The 18,691-nt window shown below is 44.8% G+C and overlaps 1 protein-coding gene across 3 annotated transcripts in view; it reads left to right on the top strand.

Moving 5' to 3' along the window:
• GSK3B (glycogen synthase kinase 3 beta) overlaps nt 1-18,691 on the top strand; it is a 252,063-nt gene that overhangs the window by 157,490 nt on the left and 75,882 nt on the right. For all 3 annotated transcript variants that reach the window (XM_019476256.2, XM_014603981.3, XM_014603982.3), the window contains exons 5-6: nt 8,108-8,238; nt 12,821-12,927. In XM_019476256.2, coding sequence (XP_019331801.2) covers nt 8,108-8,238; nt 12,821-12,927 — 238 coding nt within the window. The remainder of the gene's footprint in view (nt 1-8,107; nt 8,239-12,820; nt 12,928-18,691) is intronic.

The following is an 18,691-nucleotide window of genomic DNA, read 5'->3' as shown; positions in this document are numbered from 1 at the left end:
ATTTTATGTTTTTTCCATAGCCACCACCTGCCCCCTTTGCTCACCAGGATGTGGGCCCAGCTGGTTTTTGGTGCTAAGCAGCCCTGATATGCCAGTGCCCTGCCCATTCCATTGCCCCTTACTCCCCCTTACCCCCTACTTTGGGGAACGTCTCCCAGCTGCCCTTATCCATGCCTCTACGAGCATGGGCACTGCACCCAGTGCTGCCAGCCCAGCCATGCAGCTCCCTGCCACCCACAAAGCGCTCCCCCCCCCCCCCTTCTTCCCCCTGGCGGGCCTCACTGGCAGCAGCATGGAGCTGGGTAAGCCGGTGGCACCAAGCGCTGCCTCAGACTCCCCCTGCCCTGCCACAGTCCCAATGCCTGGACACCTTCCCCCAGTGCTGGCAGGCACCATAGACTTAGCTGTATCCAGCTGTCGGAGCTGCTTCCATCACCCTGCCTCACTGTATGCTGACCATGTGTGTGCACACACAGCACCCCCTGCCTCCAGTTGCTGCCGCCTCCCCCCCGAAACTCCTCCCAGCCCCAAGTAGCTCCTTGCAGGCTGCAAGGGGAAATCCATGGTTACCCACATTTTTTCCCTTTAAATAAGAAAATGTGTGTTTTCTGTGACACACAAAGTCCGGATCTCTGCTTATTGGTTTGGCCACCAAAAGCGAGGACCTGTCAGGAGTTTCCCTGCTAGCTGAAGATCTTAAAATTGGTGACCCCTTGCCAGCTTCAGTCCTGAAGTAGACCATCCCTTTTCAATTTCTGCCCTTCATTCCTCCTGAAATTGGCAACTTTGGCAGTCTTCTCACCCCAAAATTGGCAACACACATTTCTGTCTGTTTGGAAACCTTGTTGGCTTTGGCTATGAAGTATAAGACTGCATCAGTGTGTGACCCTCAGTAACATAGGATAAATGCTCAAGTTTTTGCTCCTGGAACTGATGACCCTTCATTTGCTTCTGTATCAGAAGTTTCACACTCTACCCTCCATTTAAATCACTCCGTTTTTTCCCTTTGCCACCCCTCCCCCACAAATTGGTGGTTCTTCATTAGCTTTACTCCCAATATTGATGACCCTTCATCTGTTTTCCTCCTTTCCTGAAAGTTCATGAGTTTTCCATCAAAATTGATGACCCATTACCACACTTTGGCCCCTGTAGCCCTGACCCCTTACCCTCACTTTTGAGGAGTCTTAATTACTTTGGCTCCAAAATTTCCTAGCTGCTTGTCAGTTTTGTCCCTGAAACTATCCCTCTTCATCAGATTCTGGTCTTAAATGTCAGTTTCCTTCCAAAATAGATGACACTGCATCACTTCCTGAAATTCATAGATGTTAGGGTCAGGAGGGACCTCAATAGATCATCGAGTCTGACCCCCTGCATAGGCAGGAAAGAGTGCTGGGTCTAGATGACCCCAGCTAGATGCCTATCTAACCTCCTCTTGAAGACCCCCAGGGTAGGGGAGAGCACCACCTCCCTTGGGAGCCCGTTCCAGACCTTGGCCACTTGAACTGTGAAGAAGTTCTTCCTAATGTCCAATCTAAATCTGCTGTCTGCTAGCTTGTGGCCATTATTTCTTGTAACCCCTGGGGGCGCCTTGGTGAATAAATACTCACCAATTCCCTTCTGTGCCTCCGTGATGAACTTATAGGCAGCCACAAGGTCGCCTCTCAACCTTCTCTTGCTGAGGCTGAAAAGGTCCAGGTTCTCTAGTCTCTCCTCGTAGGGCTTGGTCTGCAAGCCCTTAACCATACGAGTGGCCCTTCTCTGGACTCTCTCCAGGTTATCCGCATCCCTCTTGAAGTGCGGCGCCCAGAATTGCACGCAGTACTCCAACTGCGGTCTGACCAGTGCCCGATAGAGGGGAAGTATCACCTCCTTGGACCTATTCGTCATGCATCTGCTGATGCACGATAAAGTGCCATTGGCTTTTCTGATGGCTTCGTCACACTGCCAACTCATGTTCATCTTGGAGTCCACTAGGACTCCAAGGTCCCTTTCCACTTCTGTGCCACCCAGCAGGTCATTCCCTAGGCTGTAGGTGTGCTGGACATTTTTCCTCCCTAGGTGCGGCACTTTGCATTTCTCCTTGTTGAACTGCATTCTGTTGTTTTCTGCCCACATGTCCAACCTGTCCAGGTCTGCTTGCAGCTGTTCCCTGCCCTCCGGCGTGTCCACATCTTCCCATAGCTTTGTGTCATCTGCAAACTTGGACAGAGTACATTTCACTCCCTCGTCCAAGTCACTGATGAAGACATTAAAGAGTATCAGTCCAAGGACCGAGCCCTGTGGGACCCCACTGCCCACACCCTTCCAGGTCGAAACCGACCCATCCACCACGACTCTCTGGGTGCGACCCTCTAGCCAATTCGTTACCCACCGGACTGTGTAGTCATCCAAGTCACAGCCTCTTAACTTGTTCACCAGTATGGGGTGGGATACCGTATCGAAGGCCTTCCTGAAATCTAAGTACATGACATCCACTCCTCCTCCTGTATCCAAGTGTTTTGTAACCTGGTCATAAAAAGAGACTAGATTAGTCAGGCATGATCTGCCTGCTACGAACCCATGCTGGTTTCCCCTCAGCATAATTTGTCCTGCTGGGCTCTTGCAAATGTGAGCCTTGATAATTTTTTCAAAGATTTTGCCGAGGATGGGGGTGAGACTGACTGACTGGCTTATAGTTGCCCGGGTCCTCCTTGCTCCCCTTTTTGAAAATGGGGACCACATTGGCCCTTTTCCAGTCCTCTGGGACTTTGCCTGTGCACCACGAGCGTTCAAATATTCCTGCCAGTGGCTCTGCAATGATGTCAGCCAGTGCCTTCAGCCCCCTTGGATGGAGCTCATCCGGGCCTGCCAACTTAAAGGCATCCAGTTCTTTCAAGTGACTCTGCACCATCTCAGGGTCTACGCATGGTAGTCTGGCACCTTGCTGCTGCCTCTCTACAACCCCAGTGAGAGACTTGTCATGCCCCTCGCTTAGGAACACTGAGGCAAAGAACTCGTTGAGGAGTTCAGCCTTGTCCCCCCTGTCCATCACCAGTTGCTTCTGCCCATTTAGCAGGGGTCCTATTCCTCCCTGGGCTTTCCTTTTACTCCCTATATATCTAAAAAACAATTGTTTTCCTTTACTTGGGATGCCATCCTCAGCTCCATGGTAGCATTGGCCTGTCTAACTGCCTCCCTACAAGCACGAGCAGAGGAGGTATATTTGTCTTTGGTGGTTTCTCCCTGTTTCCACTTTTTATGTGCTCCCCTTTTGGCCCTTAGGTTGCCCTGGATTTCTCTGGTCATCCAAGGAAGCCTCTTGGCCCCTTTTCCTCTTTTCTCTCGCATCGGGATCGTCTTGCTTTGTGCCCGAAGGATCATTTCCTTAAGGCACAGCCACCCTTCTTGGGCTCCCATCACTTCAAAACTCTTACTCTGCAGTGCATCCTTGACTAATCGCCTGAGTTCATTGAAATCAGCTTTCCTAAAGTCTAGCACTTTCACCCTACTAGTTATCTTACTCACTCGACGTTTTATAAAGAATTCTCTTATCAGGTGATCACTGTCCCCCAGATGGCTATCGATCTGTAGGTCCCCTACCATGTCATCCCCCATTGCCAATACCAGATCCAGTATGGCATTCCCCCTAGTGGGACCATGTACCTCCTGTGTCAGGTGGAGGTCCTGTACATGGGTTAGAAACCTGCGTGAATGGTGGGACTTTGCCGTCTGCGTCTCCCAGCAGATGTCTGGGTAGTTTAGGTCCCCCATGACTACCGCCTCTTTAGCTTTTATGGTCAAATTAACACCCCCCATTTGTTTCTGCCCTGAAAACTTGATCAGTTGTAGGTCAGTATTAGTGACTATCACCACTTTTACTCAGAAAATCAAACCCCCTTGTTATTTTGGTCCTTAAAATTGCTGACCCATTATCAGTTTCACTTCCAAAATGGACCATCATTCATTAATTTCTGCCATTAAGCATGATCTGTTCCCCTTCTTCCTCCCCTCTCCCAAATGGACATCTAGAGAGATTGATTGACCCTTCATCCAGTTCTGCTGTGAAAGATAAATTCTGTGCCCAAACAAGCCACTCTCTTTCCCATGACATTTTTTGGCCCCACACAGTAGATGACCTGATTCCCTCTTTGAGTTTCAGCTCCACTGTGTGTGCAACTCTTCATCAGTGTTTCTTCCTGTAATATAAGACAACGCTTCAGTTCTGGCCCCCAGAATTGGTGACCTGTCCTTTATTTCTACACTGAATATGCACTAGTTTTATCTATTTTGCTCCTTAAAAAGATAACCACCATAAGTCTTACCTCTGAAATCTTTCCAATTTTGATACTGAAGTTGTTGGTAAATTGTCAGTGTCACCCCTGAAACTAATGACAGGTTACCATTGACACCTCTGAAATTGATGAGCGTTTTCAGTTTCTGTCCTGCAATCTCATCTGTTTTGCCCCTGAAAGTGGCAGCTATTTGCCAGTGTTGCCCTAGAAATTGATGACCCTTCCTTGGTTTCTGTCTTGAAATTTCATGTTTCACTGCTGAAATTGATGACCCCTCACAAGCTTTGCCCTTGAAAGAGACAGGCCATTGTCAGTTTCAGCCCTGAAATTTACAACCCTTTTCAGTTTCCACCTTAAAAATCTCATTAATTGTTGCCCCTGTGAAATTAGTGACCCATCAGTGGATCCTGACACTAATTCTTGTCAGTTTGTCCTTAACATTGATGAACTCTTGTGAAGGTGAAATTTACCCCCAAACTGACAGGCCTTTGTCAGTTTCTTTGCCTGAACTCCTGTCCCTTTTGCCCCTGAAACTGGTAACCCTTTATCAGTTTTTTGTTCCAAAATCTACCCAGTCTTGCCTCCAAGTTATACAGAACTGTAATCAGTTTTTCTCTCAGAATTGAAGAATCTCCTCAGTTTCACTGCCAAAGTGCATCAGCATCTACCCTGGAAATTGACAGGCCCCCCCTTCCAGGTTTTACCCCAGGTTTCATGACCTATCAGTCTGTGCCCTGAAATCAATGATCTATCATCAGTTTCTAACTTAAAATTTACCCACTTTTAGCCTGAAATTGGTGACACTTTGCTAGGTTTGCCCCACAATATCAACAGTTTCTGCCTCTGAATTTTACAAGCTTTTAACAGTTTTTCACTCTGAAACCTCTTTGGTTTCATTACCCAAATTCCCTGGAGAAACTTGTCAGTTTCAGCCCCCCAAATTGATGAGCCTCTGTTGTTTTCATTTACAAAATGACAATTTTAAAGCTATTTAAGCCCTGAAGTCTTTGTCAGTTTTGTCCAGTTCTACCTGTTTTGATGATGCTTTTGATCTCTCAGCAGTTCTGGTCTCGAAATTCACAATATCTTGTCAGTTTCATTCCTAAAATCTCTCATTGGTCATTATTTTCATTCCTTAATTTGACAGTTTCTTCAGGTTTACTTTTGAAATTACTGGTTTCAGATATTCCATGTGGTCCATTTTTCCCATGGATCGCATCAGTTTCTGTTCCTGAACTGACCATTTCTCATCTGTTTTGTCTGTAAATATTTTCCATTTCAGCTTTAAAAATCAATTCTCTCTCTCATCTGTTTTGGCCTTAAAATCAACTTTCACTAAAATTTGTAATACTGGCTGTTCTAGCCCTAATGGATAATCCCATATTACACTGCTAATATGAACTGCTAAATTTGGAAGGTTTTACTCTTCCCCTCTCTCTTATCAGGCAAATAGCTTGTGCAACGCACAATAAATAGTTATAGATGGAGAATGGGGTATGGGCATAGGAAGGAATCACTGGGGAGGAGGAGATAAAGATATAAAACCTTCTCAGCCTTAGGTTTTGAGAGCCAAAAATTGGGCTTGTCACAGAAAGCCTGAAAACAAAAAGATAAAATAGCCCAGTTTCTGGCAGAGTTTTTTTGATGTCCAAATTGCTAGCCCAGTGAGTGATCACTGCTAAATTGAAAAAATGTCCACTGCCATACCAGCCCTCTGCTTTTTTTATTCTGCACATTCCTAGAAATGGCTGCTTCCATCTTGGATCAAGAAGTCTTATACATTTATCAGCAAGTATAAATGTTCTTCTGTTTGCTAATGGCAACTAAAAATATTTAAAAGCCGTGGAATTCAAAGAGAACCTTGACAGCAGCACTGCCTGCACCCTTCTACTTTTTTTTTTTCCCCTTACAGTGATGTTTTCAGTCAGTATGCCAAGTTCCATCCATGCAGATTTTGAGGATTTTTGTGAAGTACTGTTCCTGATTTAAACTTTCTGGAATTGCTTTATTTTTAAGCTGCCACCGATCACTGGGATGCACACATGTAGGAAGAAACAAGCAGTATCTCTTGTTCCTGCCATACTCAGTCAGAGGTGTCAGTTTGGTGCATATGATTCATTACTGTTGTATCAGTTTTGGCATCACTGAGTGAAGCAGTGGAAGGCAGAAGGAGGCTGGTTACAGAAAAGGAAACTTCAGTTTGCAAATATTGTAATACCTTCATTATTTCTAATGAATAATAAACTTAAGGATGCGTGCAGGGTTGTTTAATGGTGTCCAAATGAAATATTTCTCCAAAAATTGCCTGCATGGGGTTGATACTTATAGCATCTCCTTTGGGTGTTCCTGCCCAATGCAGCACAAGTACTGCGGGATGCTTATGACATGGAATAGTGTCTCTTCCCTTCCTTGGTTTTTCAGTGGCCCAGTGCTGCTACTCAGTAAGCTGACTTTTGACAGAAACATGTTGGCACTCACACTGCACCCTACAGCTGCAACTGCATCAGTGCACTCTGGAACCAAATATGAGCCAGCAGTGTGCCCTTGTTACGAAGGAAGCACTAACAGCATACTGGGCTGCATTGGTAGGAGTGTTTCCAGCAGATCAAGGGAAGTGATTATTCCCCTCTATTCAGCAGTGGTGAGGCCACATCTGGAGTACTGCTTCCAGTTTTGGGATCCCCACTACAGAAAGGATGTGGACAAATTGGAGAGTCCAGCAGAGGGCAATGAAAATGATTCGGGGGCAGGGGCACATGACAGGATGAGAGAATGAGGAAACTGGGCTTATTTAGTCTGCAGAATAGAAGACTAAGGGAATTTAATAGTTGCTTTAAACTACCAGAAGGAGAGTTCAAAGAGGATGGAGCTGGACTGTTCTTATTGGTGGCAGATGTCAGAACAAGGAGCAACAGTCTCAAAATGCAACAAGGGAAGTTTAGGGTAGATACTAGGAAAATCTTTCTCACGAGGGTAATAAAACACTGGAACAGGTTACCCAGAGAGGTGGTAGAATCTCCGTCCTTGGAGGTTTTTAAGACCTGGAAGACAAAACTTTGGCTGGGATGATCTTGTTGGGAATGGTCCTGCTTTGAGCGGGGGGCTGGACTAGATGACCTCCTGAGGTCCCTTCCAAACGTCATTTTCTATGATTCTGTAATTCTATGATACTGCAGTGCTTATTCCACAGTACTTAGCACCATTACTGGGAAACAAAAACTTTGGGGCTATTTTGAAACATTGAAGCTCACTGGTCCATCTGGATGTGTTCGGAAGAGCATCCCAGGCAGAACAACCAGCTGAGACATCCAGTTCTAGTAAATTGCCTAGGGTATTTGTGGTATTGGCACCATATAGCAACCTCTGGGTTCTAATCAAGTTTGTGGTGATGCCTTTTCCACGTATGATAGATAGGATTGGAAAACTGAAGTACTTTTCTGCACTGTGTTGTTTCTAAGACTGCTTTCATTCTTTGTAGTTAGCTCTGATTGCTGAACTGCTGTCATTGAATTTTTCTGTAGGCATAAAAGATTTACTTTTAAAGGAGTAAGAAATACACAATAAATTAACTGACTTTAACAGATAGAAGCATTGGGGTTGTGTGGGAGGGAATTAATGTAGGTCAGCTCCTGTGTCTTGCCCACCTTGAACATATTGCTTTAAATTCTGTCTTGTTATTTTATGTACTTTTTAAAAAAAATCAGTGAATTGCAGAATTGGCTGTGGTTTTCTTTATAGGGTTGTTAGTATGATAATCTCACCTGCCATCCACCCCCTCTTGTTTTTGTGATTAGGAAATTGTACATATTATATAACGTGTCTGTTTTGTGTTCCAGTTGTACATGTATCAGCTGTTCCGGAGTTTAGCCTATATCCATTCCTTTGGAATCTGCCATCGGGATATAAAACCACAGAACCTCTTGCTGGACCCTGATACAGCTGTTCTAAAACTCTGTGACTTTGGAAGGTAAATTTGTCTTTTCATGTTCCAAATGTGTTTAAAATTATCTTCCAAAACTTTATAATCTCCTTTTTTTTACCTATTATATCAATAATTTATAGAGGAAAAAGTATTTCAAGAAGTTTCAGAAAGTAGTGGACTTCACAAGACCCAAAACTGGGAATTGTGCAGATATAGGAAAAACATTTGTATTTGTATATGAAAACCAGTGAAGCTAGAGAAGAACAAGTAGGGACAGATTTGATTACTGGGTGATGGTTGGTATAATATAGTGCTATAAAGTAACTTCTGGATCCGTCTCATTTGCACATGTGTATACCAGCCCCCATAAAATGTTGAATGCCTCAGCAGAAGACATAGGCATACAAGGTTCCTTGGGTGAATTTGATATCTTTTATTAGACCAACCCAAATAGTTGGAGAATAGTTATTAAGCAAGCTTTCGGGTTCAAAAACCCTTTGTCAGGCTAAGGAAGACAGGAGTTTATCAAACATTGTTGTGGTAGATACCTAAATCCATATCTATCATGGGACATGGTTTTCTTTATCTGTGGGGCAGAACTATCACTGGGTGCCTTGTATCAGTTAAAAAGCTAACCAGCCATTTCTTGACTCAAGCAATATTGTTTAACATAGCAATTCTGAAAATCAAAGCAGGATCAGGAAGCTGCTTCCTTTCTGGTGGAGTCCTTTCCTGAGAACGCCCTAGAACTTTAGATGACCAAAATAAGTTGGAGGATGTTGTGAGAGGTCACCAAAGTGACTGTCAGGAAAGTAGGTTGACTAGTACGCTGGAATGTCAGAAGGTGATCCAGGCAGACAAGGTTTCTTGGGTGAATTTGATATCTTTTATTAGACCAACTCAAATGGTTGGAGAATAGTTATTAAGCAAGCTTTCGAGTTCAAAAACCCTTTGTCAGGCTGAAGAAGTTTCAGCAGTTGGTGTGTGCTCTTCCTGGATGGAATGAAAAGTAAACACCCTGCAAGGAGGTGATCCATACCTTTTACATTTGGCATTCAAGAATCCTCTGCATTTGGAACAGGAAACTTAAAATAAAGCAAATGACTCTACAATTTGACATAAGAGTTAAGTTAATACAAAGAAGCAATTTGAATGTAAACTTTTAACTGATCTTTAGTTCTGTTTGATGCCAGTGGGAACATTTAAGGATTCTAGATAAAGTAAATGTGGAGGTGAGGAGACCCAAAAATGCTGGGAATGGGATGCTTGTCAGTGTAGTTGAGCAAGAAATTTGTTTGTTTCCATAGTGCCAGGTCACCAGCTCTTGATTCTGCAGTGCTTTTTAATGATGACAATCCAACCCGAAAAGGTTATTCATGTAGAAGTTCGTAAGACATGAACTTCTCTTTAAAAGATAACAATACGTGATTCTAACTCCAAAGCAGAAAACAACAGTGAACGTCAAGGCAAATCTAGGGAAATGCTGTTTTAAAAATTAAAGTTATCCAGTCTGTTTATTGGCCCCTACCCAAAACTAACCAATAATTGTCATTTAAAAGCAATATACTCTAGAACCATGCAGGTAAAGTCAACACATTGGTTCTGGGCTAACAGACAACCCTGAAGTGGATGCTAGCCCAAGATTAACTGTGAGGAGTGTTCATATAGCAAGAAGTTTCTCGAAGAGACGTGAAACAATCAGTACAGGGAGAACTGCGGGATAGGTTGGCAGGAGAAAGAAAATACAAAAAAGTCAAAACTCTAGAATGCCATCCATGACAAGAGTGAGCAAATGTGTTCACTGTTCAGTAAAATGTAAAACTTAATGTTTCAGACTGCACTGAAATCCATTTTCAGGAGATAAAGTTTCTACATACAAAATCATTTCAAACCCCCGTTATCTCAAAATATAAATGTTTGGTCTAATCCATGTAAGGATGCTTATAGAGACACCACATTGGTAAATACTAGTTTGGTGTACTACCATGTGAGATGATCCATTTTTGGATATGAGTTTGTCTTACTACTGCTTGGTTTGACCTATGGTTGTGCTGTGCACAAAAATGCTGGAGACAGTTCAGCTGTGTTCATTTGTTATCAGAGATGTGAGTTTTCTGGAAAATTTTGAATTGGAAAAATTTCCTATGCTCTAAATCAAGTGTGATCTGACTTATTTGACTTATATTTAGTAAACAAAACTAAAAAGTACCCCCACGTTAATTGTATGTCCCAATAGCCACAGGTATTTGAACTGAAATATTTGATTAGGAAAAGAATTAAATACACTTAATGTGGTTTAAATGTTATAGTCAAACCAATTCAAAGCTTTATGTGGAAAGAAATTATTTTTATTGGAATACTTGTAAAAATATAAAGACAGTACACAATAGCATGTACTTTCCTTACATTGTTTGTTTAAATTTAAGAAAAAAAAACAAAGGCACTGAAAACTGTTCACACACACATCATGCACACCCAAAGAACTCTACATGATATGCCATGGTTGCCTACTCATCTACTTCAACAGAGTTTAACTCTGTTCCACTGAGGTCATCGTGGCACCTCCAGTTTCACTGTCACTATCTGTAGAATCATTTGCACTACTTATTAGTTCCATTTCAGAATTAGATTGAGGCAAATTGTTACTAATTGATTTTATGAAACAGTAACTTTTTACAAATAGAAAACTTCCCATGGAAAAACAAAACATCTCTGTTTGTAATTGGTTCAGATGTGTGTTATAAATAATCTAAAATGTTGTCTTGCAAGTATTCAAACAGCAACTTCACTTCCTTACCCATTAAAATCTTACCGAGCTGTATAAACTGACGTAGCAAGTATAATATACAGTAGGTGTGTTCATCTTCTCACGTTGTAGTTGAACCTTCCTGAATTCCTTTTGGTTTGCTTTGGTGGGGATGGTTTCCCCAGGTGACAGCTGCCCCTGCTGAGGCAGTTCTGTAGAAGATTGAGACCCCATTCTAGCACGCATTGTGCTGTGTAAGCTGAGCGCTAGCGCAGAATTCTGTTTCCTTTTGTGCATGTACATGGCAACTTTCTAGCCACATAAGTAGCACTTTTGGCACTTATGCACAGGTAGCGACTCTGTCCTATGGATGTGTAAATGCATGAGCATATACTTCAGAGGAGAGGAATTTTGTGTTTCATCCCAAATATCATTCATCCTGCAATGCCAGACTTGCATGCCGTAATGCACAATGTTTGGGAAGGGGCATAAAATTCCTCTGGTCCCAATCATGCAATGTCTGGGATCAACATGAAACCTAGGGCTGTCCCCTGCCTGATCCTGGGTATTGGGAAGGGATAGCTTTGTCCTGGACTTGTCCCTAGCCCAGTCCTGTGAATGGGGAAGGTGGTGTGGGGAGGGCTATGTCCTTGCCTTGGATCAAGTTGGGGGAGGCCCCAAGTCTCCATCTGGGCCCCAGGGCAGCTCTGGATCTGTGGCAAATGCTACACATTCAGTTTAAGGCGCAGTACACACCAGGCACAAAAATATTCTACATTAAATATGGAGCATCTTTGTGTGTGGCTTGCCATTTTATTAGGCCATCAGTTGCTGAACATGTGGCACTTTCATATTATATTACAATTTATGCGCATGTACTTTTGTGTTCATAATGTAGAGGCAGAGCCAAAAACACCCTGGTACACAGCTAGAAAACTGCCATTTAGGCATACACAGATAAACAGAATTCCACCCTTAATGCTAAAAAGGGCAGAGCCCAGCCAGGTGCCTACTCTCACCAAGCACCTTTCTTTCTCACCATATCCCTCTTATTGTGTATCGGGCCTTCTGAAGTGATATAGAAGCAGAAGGATTCTGGTATGAGAGTAAATAAAGGAGGTATTTGGGTTTTGTTTAGTGAGGAGAAGGAGCTTTTAAAAACTAAAACAGAGACATTTGAAGGATTCATGTCTACCTTCCCTTTTACCTTCTGCCTAAATTAGAAGGGGCTATATTTCCTCTTGGGGAGTATAAATGTGTCCCTAAATCAGGGCCATCTGACTAGTGGCATGTGGGCCACATCTGGCCCACAAGGGGTTATTGTGAAGCCCACAGCTCCTGCCCAGCTGCTGCTCCTGCCCATTGGGCCTGCTGCTGTGGTGGCTGGGGTTTCTGGGCAGAGCAGCATAGCAGGAGGAGCCTGGTGAGCTTGCTGCCTGCCTGCATGGCAAAGCTGAAGGGGAGGCTTATGCTGCCCACACCACAGTGAGTGTGGGTTATCACTGCCCACATGTTGGCAAGATGGGTTTTGCACAATGGGGTTCCGAGCCCATGTGGCCTCTCCCCCAACAGCTGCTCTTAAGTTGGACAGTCCTATGCTAAATAAACCTTTATACCCAGCAAATTTGTTTTGTATACGCTACTGACAGTGAGGGCTCTGGACCTGTTTTTCTGCTGGATTGTACTCAAAATATCTTTGACATGTCCACTGTGACCTCATGAGGTAGCTGTTTGATGGATTAACACTAAGTAGAGTTTGTATTTTACATCTGTGTGGTAGAACACAAGATTCTGGAGTTTGGAAATGAGTGAGAAACAGAAATAAGATGGAAAGCTTACCTGTACTATCACTGAAAGTTATCTATTTTGCTTCCTCCTTAGTGCAAAACAGCTGGTTCGTGGAGAGCCTAATGTCTCTTACATCTGCTCTCGGTACTACAGGGCACCAGAGTTGATCTTTGGAGCCACCGATTATACCTCCAGTATAGGTACGTATGAATACGTTTGAGTATATTGAACTGTCTGTATTGATTGTATAGCTTTTGATCACTTTTTGACAATGCTGTACATCTGTTCTGTCCTCAAACAGCTTAGAGATATGACCTGGTTGTGGGTTGGGCATAGTCCCTGCATGAAAACCATCTGACTTCATTTTTTCTCAAGATTTTCTAGCATCTGGACTTGAACTTCAGAGTGGGTTGGGTCAGGCAGGGTTATTCTGTTTTGGCTAAAACTTAAACATCAAACACATTGTTTTCCAGCTCTATAAATAATTTTCCTGCATAGCTTGAGAGTAGGCACAGGAGATTTCTAACTAAGGCATTTTTGATATTTCTAAATTCCTACTTTAATGGTTGTTTTAAAGTGTCACCTCAAATACTGCTGCAAAAGAGAGAGAAAAAAGTACATGCACACATGCGCACGCACGCACATAATTTTCCAGCTTTTTGTTTCCTTTACCTGTGTTAATTCTTTTTAATAGGAATGCAAAAGGATTGAGTGGTTGCTTGTAGCAGTCTCTTGGCAAAACTATAGGCAAGGATTTGCATACTTTGTGGGATGTTTAACTATGAAAATGATTAATATAGTCCATACTGTAGCCTCTGGTGTTTATTTAGACATTAAATTTGGCTTATTTTGTGCTGCCCTCATACTTACTGTTTTAATTTTTTTAATAGATTAAGCACAACTATATCTTAGACTTGTTAGGGAAACTGGAGGTTTTGGAATGGGTTGGTCACTTGGGGCTGCTTATACCTTTGGTGAAATAGGAGGTGCAGGAGCTGAAACAGTACAATATTGGAAATTTCTGTAGTTCCTAAATTGAAGACTACAGCAAGAGCCCATATACAGGCCAGTATTAGGGGGAATCAGATCTCCAGTTTTGTGCTTCTTCATCTGGTACAGCATCTGGCTCAACTGCTTATGAGTGTTTAACTTTGCCTATAGGCCTCATCTAGACTAGGAAAAAAAGTTTTTTTTTAAAAGCGTTAGCATATTTTAGCAAGTTTCTAAATACTGCTTAGTGCAGGCAGGATTTAGCAGTGTTTTAGTAAATTCAGAAATGCTAGTAAGCCACGGGCAAGTTGGGGAAGAGAGACTATAAGTGACTATAATGCAGGGGCAGGGAATTATTTTGGGCAGAGGGCCACTTACTGGGTTTTGGCAAGCTGTCGAGGGCTGCATAGGTAGCCCTGCCCCCTGGTTGCCATATTGGGACCGGAAGTCCCACCCCCTAACCCTTGATCTTTGCCACCAGAAGTCCTTCCCATTTCCCCCCAGAATTACTCTTTTCAGCAAGGGGTTTTGCCAGTTCTGGACCAGAAAAACACGAATTTGTATTTTAAAAATCAAACGTACCACAACATTCATTAATTTCACGTCAAAAATATTTTTGTCCTGATTTGCATGCGTTTGTGTAGTGTACATGGAGATGATGGCAAAATAGCTTAAGTCTTGCTCTTGTATATTATGAGGGGGTGGGGTGGGCATAGGTTTGTGGGTGGGGTGTGTGTGGGTGGATGGGTGGGATGTATGTGGTTGTGTTTGGGATTTGTGAGGGGTAGATAGGTGGGGTGCAGGTGGGTATGGGTTTTGTGGAGGGCTGTGAGTGTGAGAGGAGGGTGGCTGGGGGAGGGTTGTGACTTTCGTGAAGCGGGGAGGGTTTGCCCACAGCCTGCTTCCTGTGGCAGGCAGAGCCCCCATCAGCACTCCTGCAAGCCTGGGCTCCATGCACTCCTGGCCTGGCATGGGCCCCGTGCACGCACTCGCTACCACTGCTGCCCTTCTCCTGCTACTTCTCACCACCCCCGCCACTTCAGCACCATGTCCCAGTGCTGCAGCTGGGAACCACATGATGCCGGAGTGTGGCATGCGAGGAAATGGCTGTAGCAGGCTGAGGGAAGGGGCTGTGAACAGGTGCACAGAGCGCAGCAACAGCTGAGTGGGAGCACAGGGCCCATGTGGGTGCACTGGGTCCCCTGCTGGTGGGGCCCAGAGCAGGGCAGCAGGAGTACAGGACCCTGGGCTGCGCTGCTGAAGCAGGGATAGGAGGGAGCCAGCCCAGCTCCATAAAGCCCCTACCAGCCCAGGCTCCATGCTCCTGCCCTGGTGCACCCACAGGCCCCATGCTGTCATCCAGCTGTCACTGTGTTCCACGTACCTGCTCACTGCACCTTCCCCCTGCCTGCTGCAGCCATTTCCTTGCCTGCTGTGCACAAGCATCATGTGGTTCCTACCAGCAGTGCTAGGACTGCAGGAGCCAGCCCGGCTGGCCCCGAGGTTTGGGGCCATCACCCACAGTCCTCCCCTCCCTTCCCCTCTCCTCCCCTCCTTCTTATCTGTATTTCCCTTGGCACTAGGAGGTAGGAACAGTCCCAGGCCAGAAGCCTCCAGCAGCCCCTGCTAGGCAAAGGCTTCTGGATGGGGCTTGGGGTGGGGGTGGGGGTTGGAGTGGGGTGGGGCAGGGCCAGACTTGCTGCAGCAGCTCTTTAGTTCTGCCTCTGGCTCCCTATGGGTCCTACTGCCCCTGTCTCCTGTCATCTTTGACAGGCAGCCAGGGGCAGATAAATACTAATCTTCTAAAATTTTTAGAGGCCCCACGGGCTGGATAGAATGGCCTGGTTGGCTGGATTTGGCCCATGGATTGTATCTTGCCTGCCCATGCTATATAACCAGTTGATATGTTCAGCCTGTGCTTACTGTGTGGTGGTCAGAAACTTACTAATTTAAGTATGGTAACAGTTACTAATGTGTAGAAAACATTTTCCTGGTCTCAGTGAAACACAGATGCTTCAGCTGTGTCTTTGCAGCCCCTGGTGCATGCCCAGGAAGTGTCACTGAGAGAGAAGTCCTATCTACCTGTGCTTATTTTGTGCATGCCTGAGCCTACAAATTAGGCATGCGTCAGCAGACAGTACAGGCATGCGTCTAAATGGCCTTGAGTGCATGCCCCAAGCTCTTCTCCACTTCCGCAGAACCTGAGTGCAGTGCTGCAGCGCCACCAAGACCAGACTGCCTTTAAGGGTGCAAAACATATCTCATTCCAGCTCTCTTTCCACATGACAAGGCTTTTTCTAAATGATCACACACCAGCACAGAGAGGTTTCTTTAAATGTAGGAATGTTTTTTCAGTTCCTTTTTTTCTGATGCAATTGAAATGTTACAGTACTTCCTGGCATAGGTAGAAACCCATAACCATGGAAGCTGGGACGGAATGTGGAGTTCAGTCTGCCATCAGAACTGTGACTCTCCTGGTTTTTAACTGTCAGCTTAATGTTGTATTAAAGCCACTAAAATAGGTCAATTGCTCATAGCCAGAACATGTTAAAAGAGTAATTTTTATCCAGGGTTATCCCTGAGGCATCAGCTGTTTGTGAGCTATAGTAGTACCACAGGGGGCTGCTCTAGTAACATGCTGTAATATAGTCACCATGAGAACGACCCCAAGGCCAGATGTGTTTCAAACCACTGCTGCAGCGCTGCATGTGAATCGATGCATAAATGGCGTGTGCCTCCAGGAGCTGGGGGGGCATGGCGGTGCTGGGGGGTGGGGGCGACCACCCTCAGGCACTGCTGGCAGCAGCAGCCAAGGGTGATTGTGGACTGCCCACAGACGCTGCCGGTGGGGTGGCGAGTGGTGATTCAGGGGCGCCTTTTTGCAGGGTGTGCACCACCACGCTCAAGGGGTGCACATGCACCTGCATGCACCCCCTATGCATCACCCCTGAATCAATGCATGAAAACCCAAATGTACAGTGACTCTGCAATGGCATGGAAGTAACCGTCCAGCTGGAGTGCATCATACTCCTTTCCTCTATTAGTCATGTTCTGTCCTGTAGCCAACAAATGATTTGAGCCTGGTTGTCTTCAGTATAGTTTGCAGACTACCTGCTAATTACTGAATGCATCGTTGTAACTAACATGAGCCTAGCAGAGCCTCCAAGGCAGGTCATTTTCTCTCCCCTCCCCCCAAATACTACAGAAAGGAGAGAAAAATGAACTGCCCCTACCTTCAAATGATTTCCTCAGGGTTTAAAGGGGGTTTATGAAGTACAATATAAAATTACTGCCACAGATCCTCAGGGTGCCCAGGTGACCACACACAATGTCTCATCGATCCAGTGGTCACCTTTATCTTCTCTGCCTGTCAAAGGTGCTCTCCCCTGTGTTCTTTGTTTCTTGTTCTTATGTGGTAGAACCCAAGTCATTTGTATTGGGGTGGTTTCCAAGTCAATGACTTCACAGTGGGATGTGGTATGAAGAACAAGCCACACAGCAAAAGCCACAGCAAACAACTTCAAGAGAGACTGCCTCCCACTCAGCTGAATGCCTCAGCAGTCCCATACAGCTGTTTGCTGTGGTTGTATATATATCTCTGGTTGGTTTTCAAATACTCATCTTCACTGGATGGGGGAAGTGGAAGGGAGCTAATGAATTTGGGTTCTCCTGTACTGGAAGCTTCTGTTGGCTGTGACAGCTTCAGTTTCATACAGGGCCCTAGACATTAATGGTATTTTGTAATACATGTTGGTGCTCATCGTTACTACAGTTAGCTGCATTCATCAGACCTGAGTACAGTATTTAAATAATGAGATGGACAGTAACATCTACTCCTTAAAATTATTGTGGTTGCTGACATAGCTAAAGACTTAAGAAATGGGCTGATAATGGAGTACTATTATCATCTGATTAAGAACTGTGATCCTGCATCTGCTGCTGCTTCTATTAGAAGTTTAACTTCTGAGACTGAGGTCCTAAAGTCAGTGAGAGTTAGACCTCTAAACAGCTTTTAGGATCTGGGCCAGAGCTTGAGCCAGCTGTGAATGTTCGATTTCTCCAGGCACATTATTAATACTCTGTGACTGTGGCAGCCAGCAGGTTTTTGCCTCTACCAGCAACTTATCTGGAAACGGTTGTCTTTGCTTAAGCAGTTAACAAGAATTCTTTTTTCTTTTCTTCTGCATTGTAGAGTAGATCTCAGCTATGTGCGCACAAGTGTCTTTCTAGGCCTCTTTCTGCATGGCTCTCTGGTCAGTTGGCCCCTCTGCAAGGTTTTCCCCCATGTGCTGCTGATTGCGCTCTGTATGCTTGCCCTCTGAGCACTCTGTCTCCTGCCGAGACATTGTGGGATTGCTGCCCAGATTTTCCTGGAATGCAGCGACACAAACAGTCAGGTCATGGGGTAAGAGTGAATGCGCAAGTCCTGTTCACGCATGAGCATACTGTGAGAAGCTGCTGTGTCGGCACAACGTGATCTCATGTGCATTGTAACGGGTCAGATGAGGGTACCGTGAACTGGGCACAGACCCGCAGTTCTCTACTTGCAGAGTAGCCAAGGCTTGTACTGCTGTGCCTGCACAGCAAGTGAGGAACTGAATTGAGAGCGTTCCAGAGAGAACATTAATAGCCACTGGCAGGGAAAGATTGATTGTCATGGCTGTATCACAGGTTTCTGTTCTGCCTGCCCAAAAATAAAGGGTCACTTGGAGTTGCCCAGTCATTTTCCTAGAGAGTACTAAGGTTACGTGGGAGAATGATGGCATCTACTTTGAAGGGGAAAAAAGAGTCTGTTTGGGAGGAGTCAGGTATGAGGTAAAGTTTTGACATCAACTGTTTTTAAAGCGGTTCTAAGAAGGGAGCAGGAAGAGAAAATAAGGAACATGGCACATGTGATGACAAGCACAACCCTGTGATTTGGCCAGTATTTACAGCTTCTGAACACTGGTGAGGAAAACTGAGAGGATAAAGCTG

Source organism: Alligator mississippiensis, chromosome 1, assembly GCF_030867095.1.
Source record: "Alligator mississippiensis isolate rAllMis1 chromosome 1, rAllMis1, whole genome shotgun sequence".
In the NCBI taxonomy this organism is placed as follows: Eukaryota; Metazoa; Chordata; order Crocodylia; family Alligatoridae; genus Alligator; species Alligator mississippiensis.
This window is presented reverse-complemented; position numbering and strand designations above follow the sequence as displayed.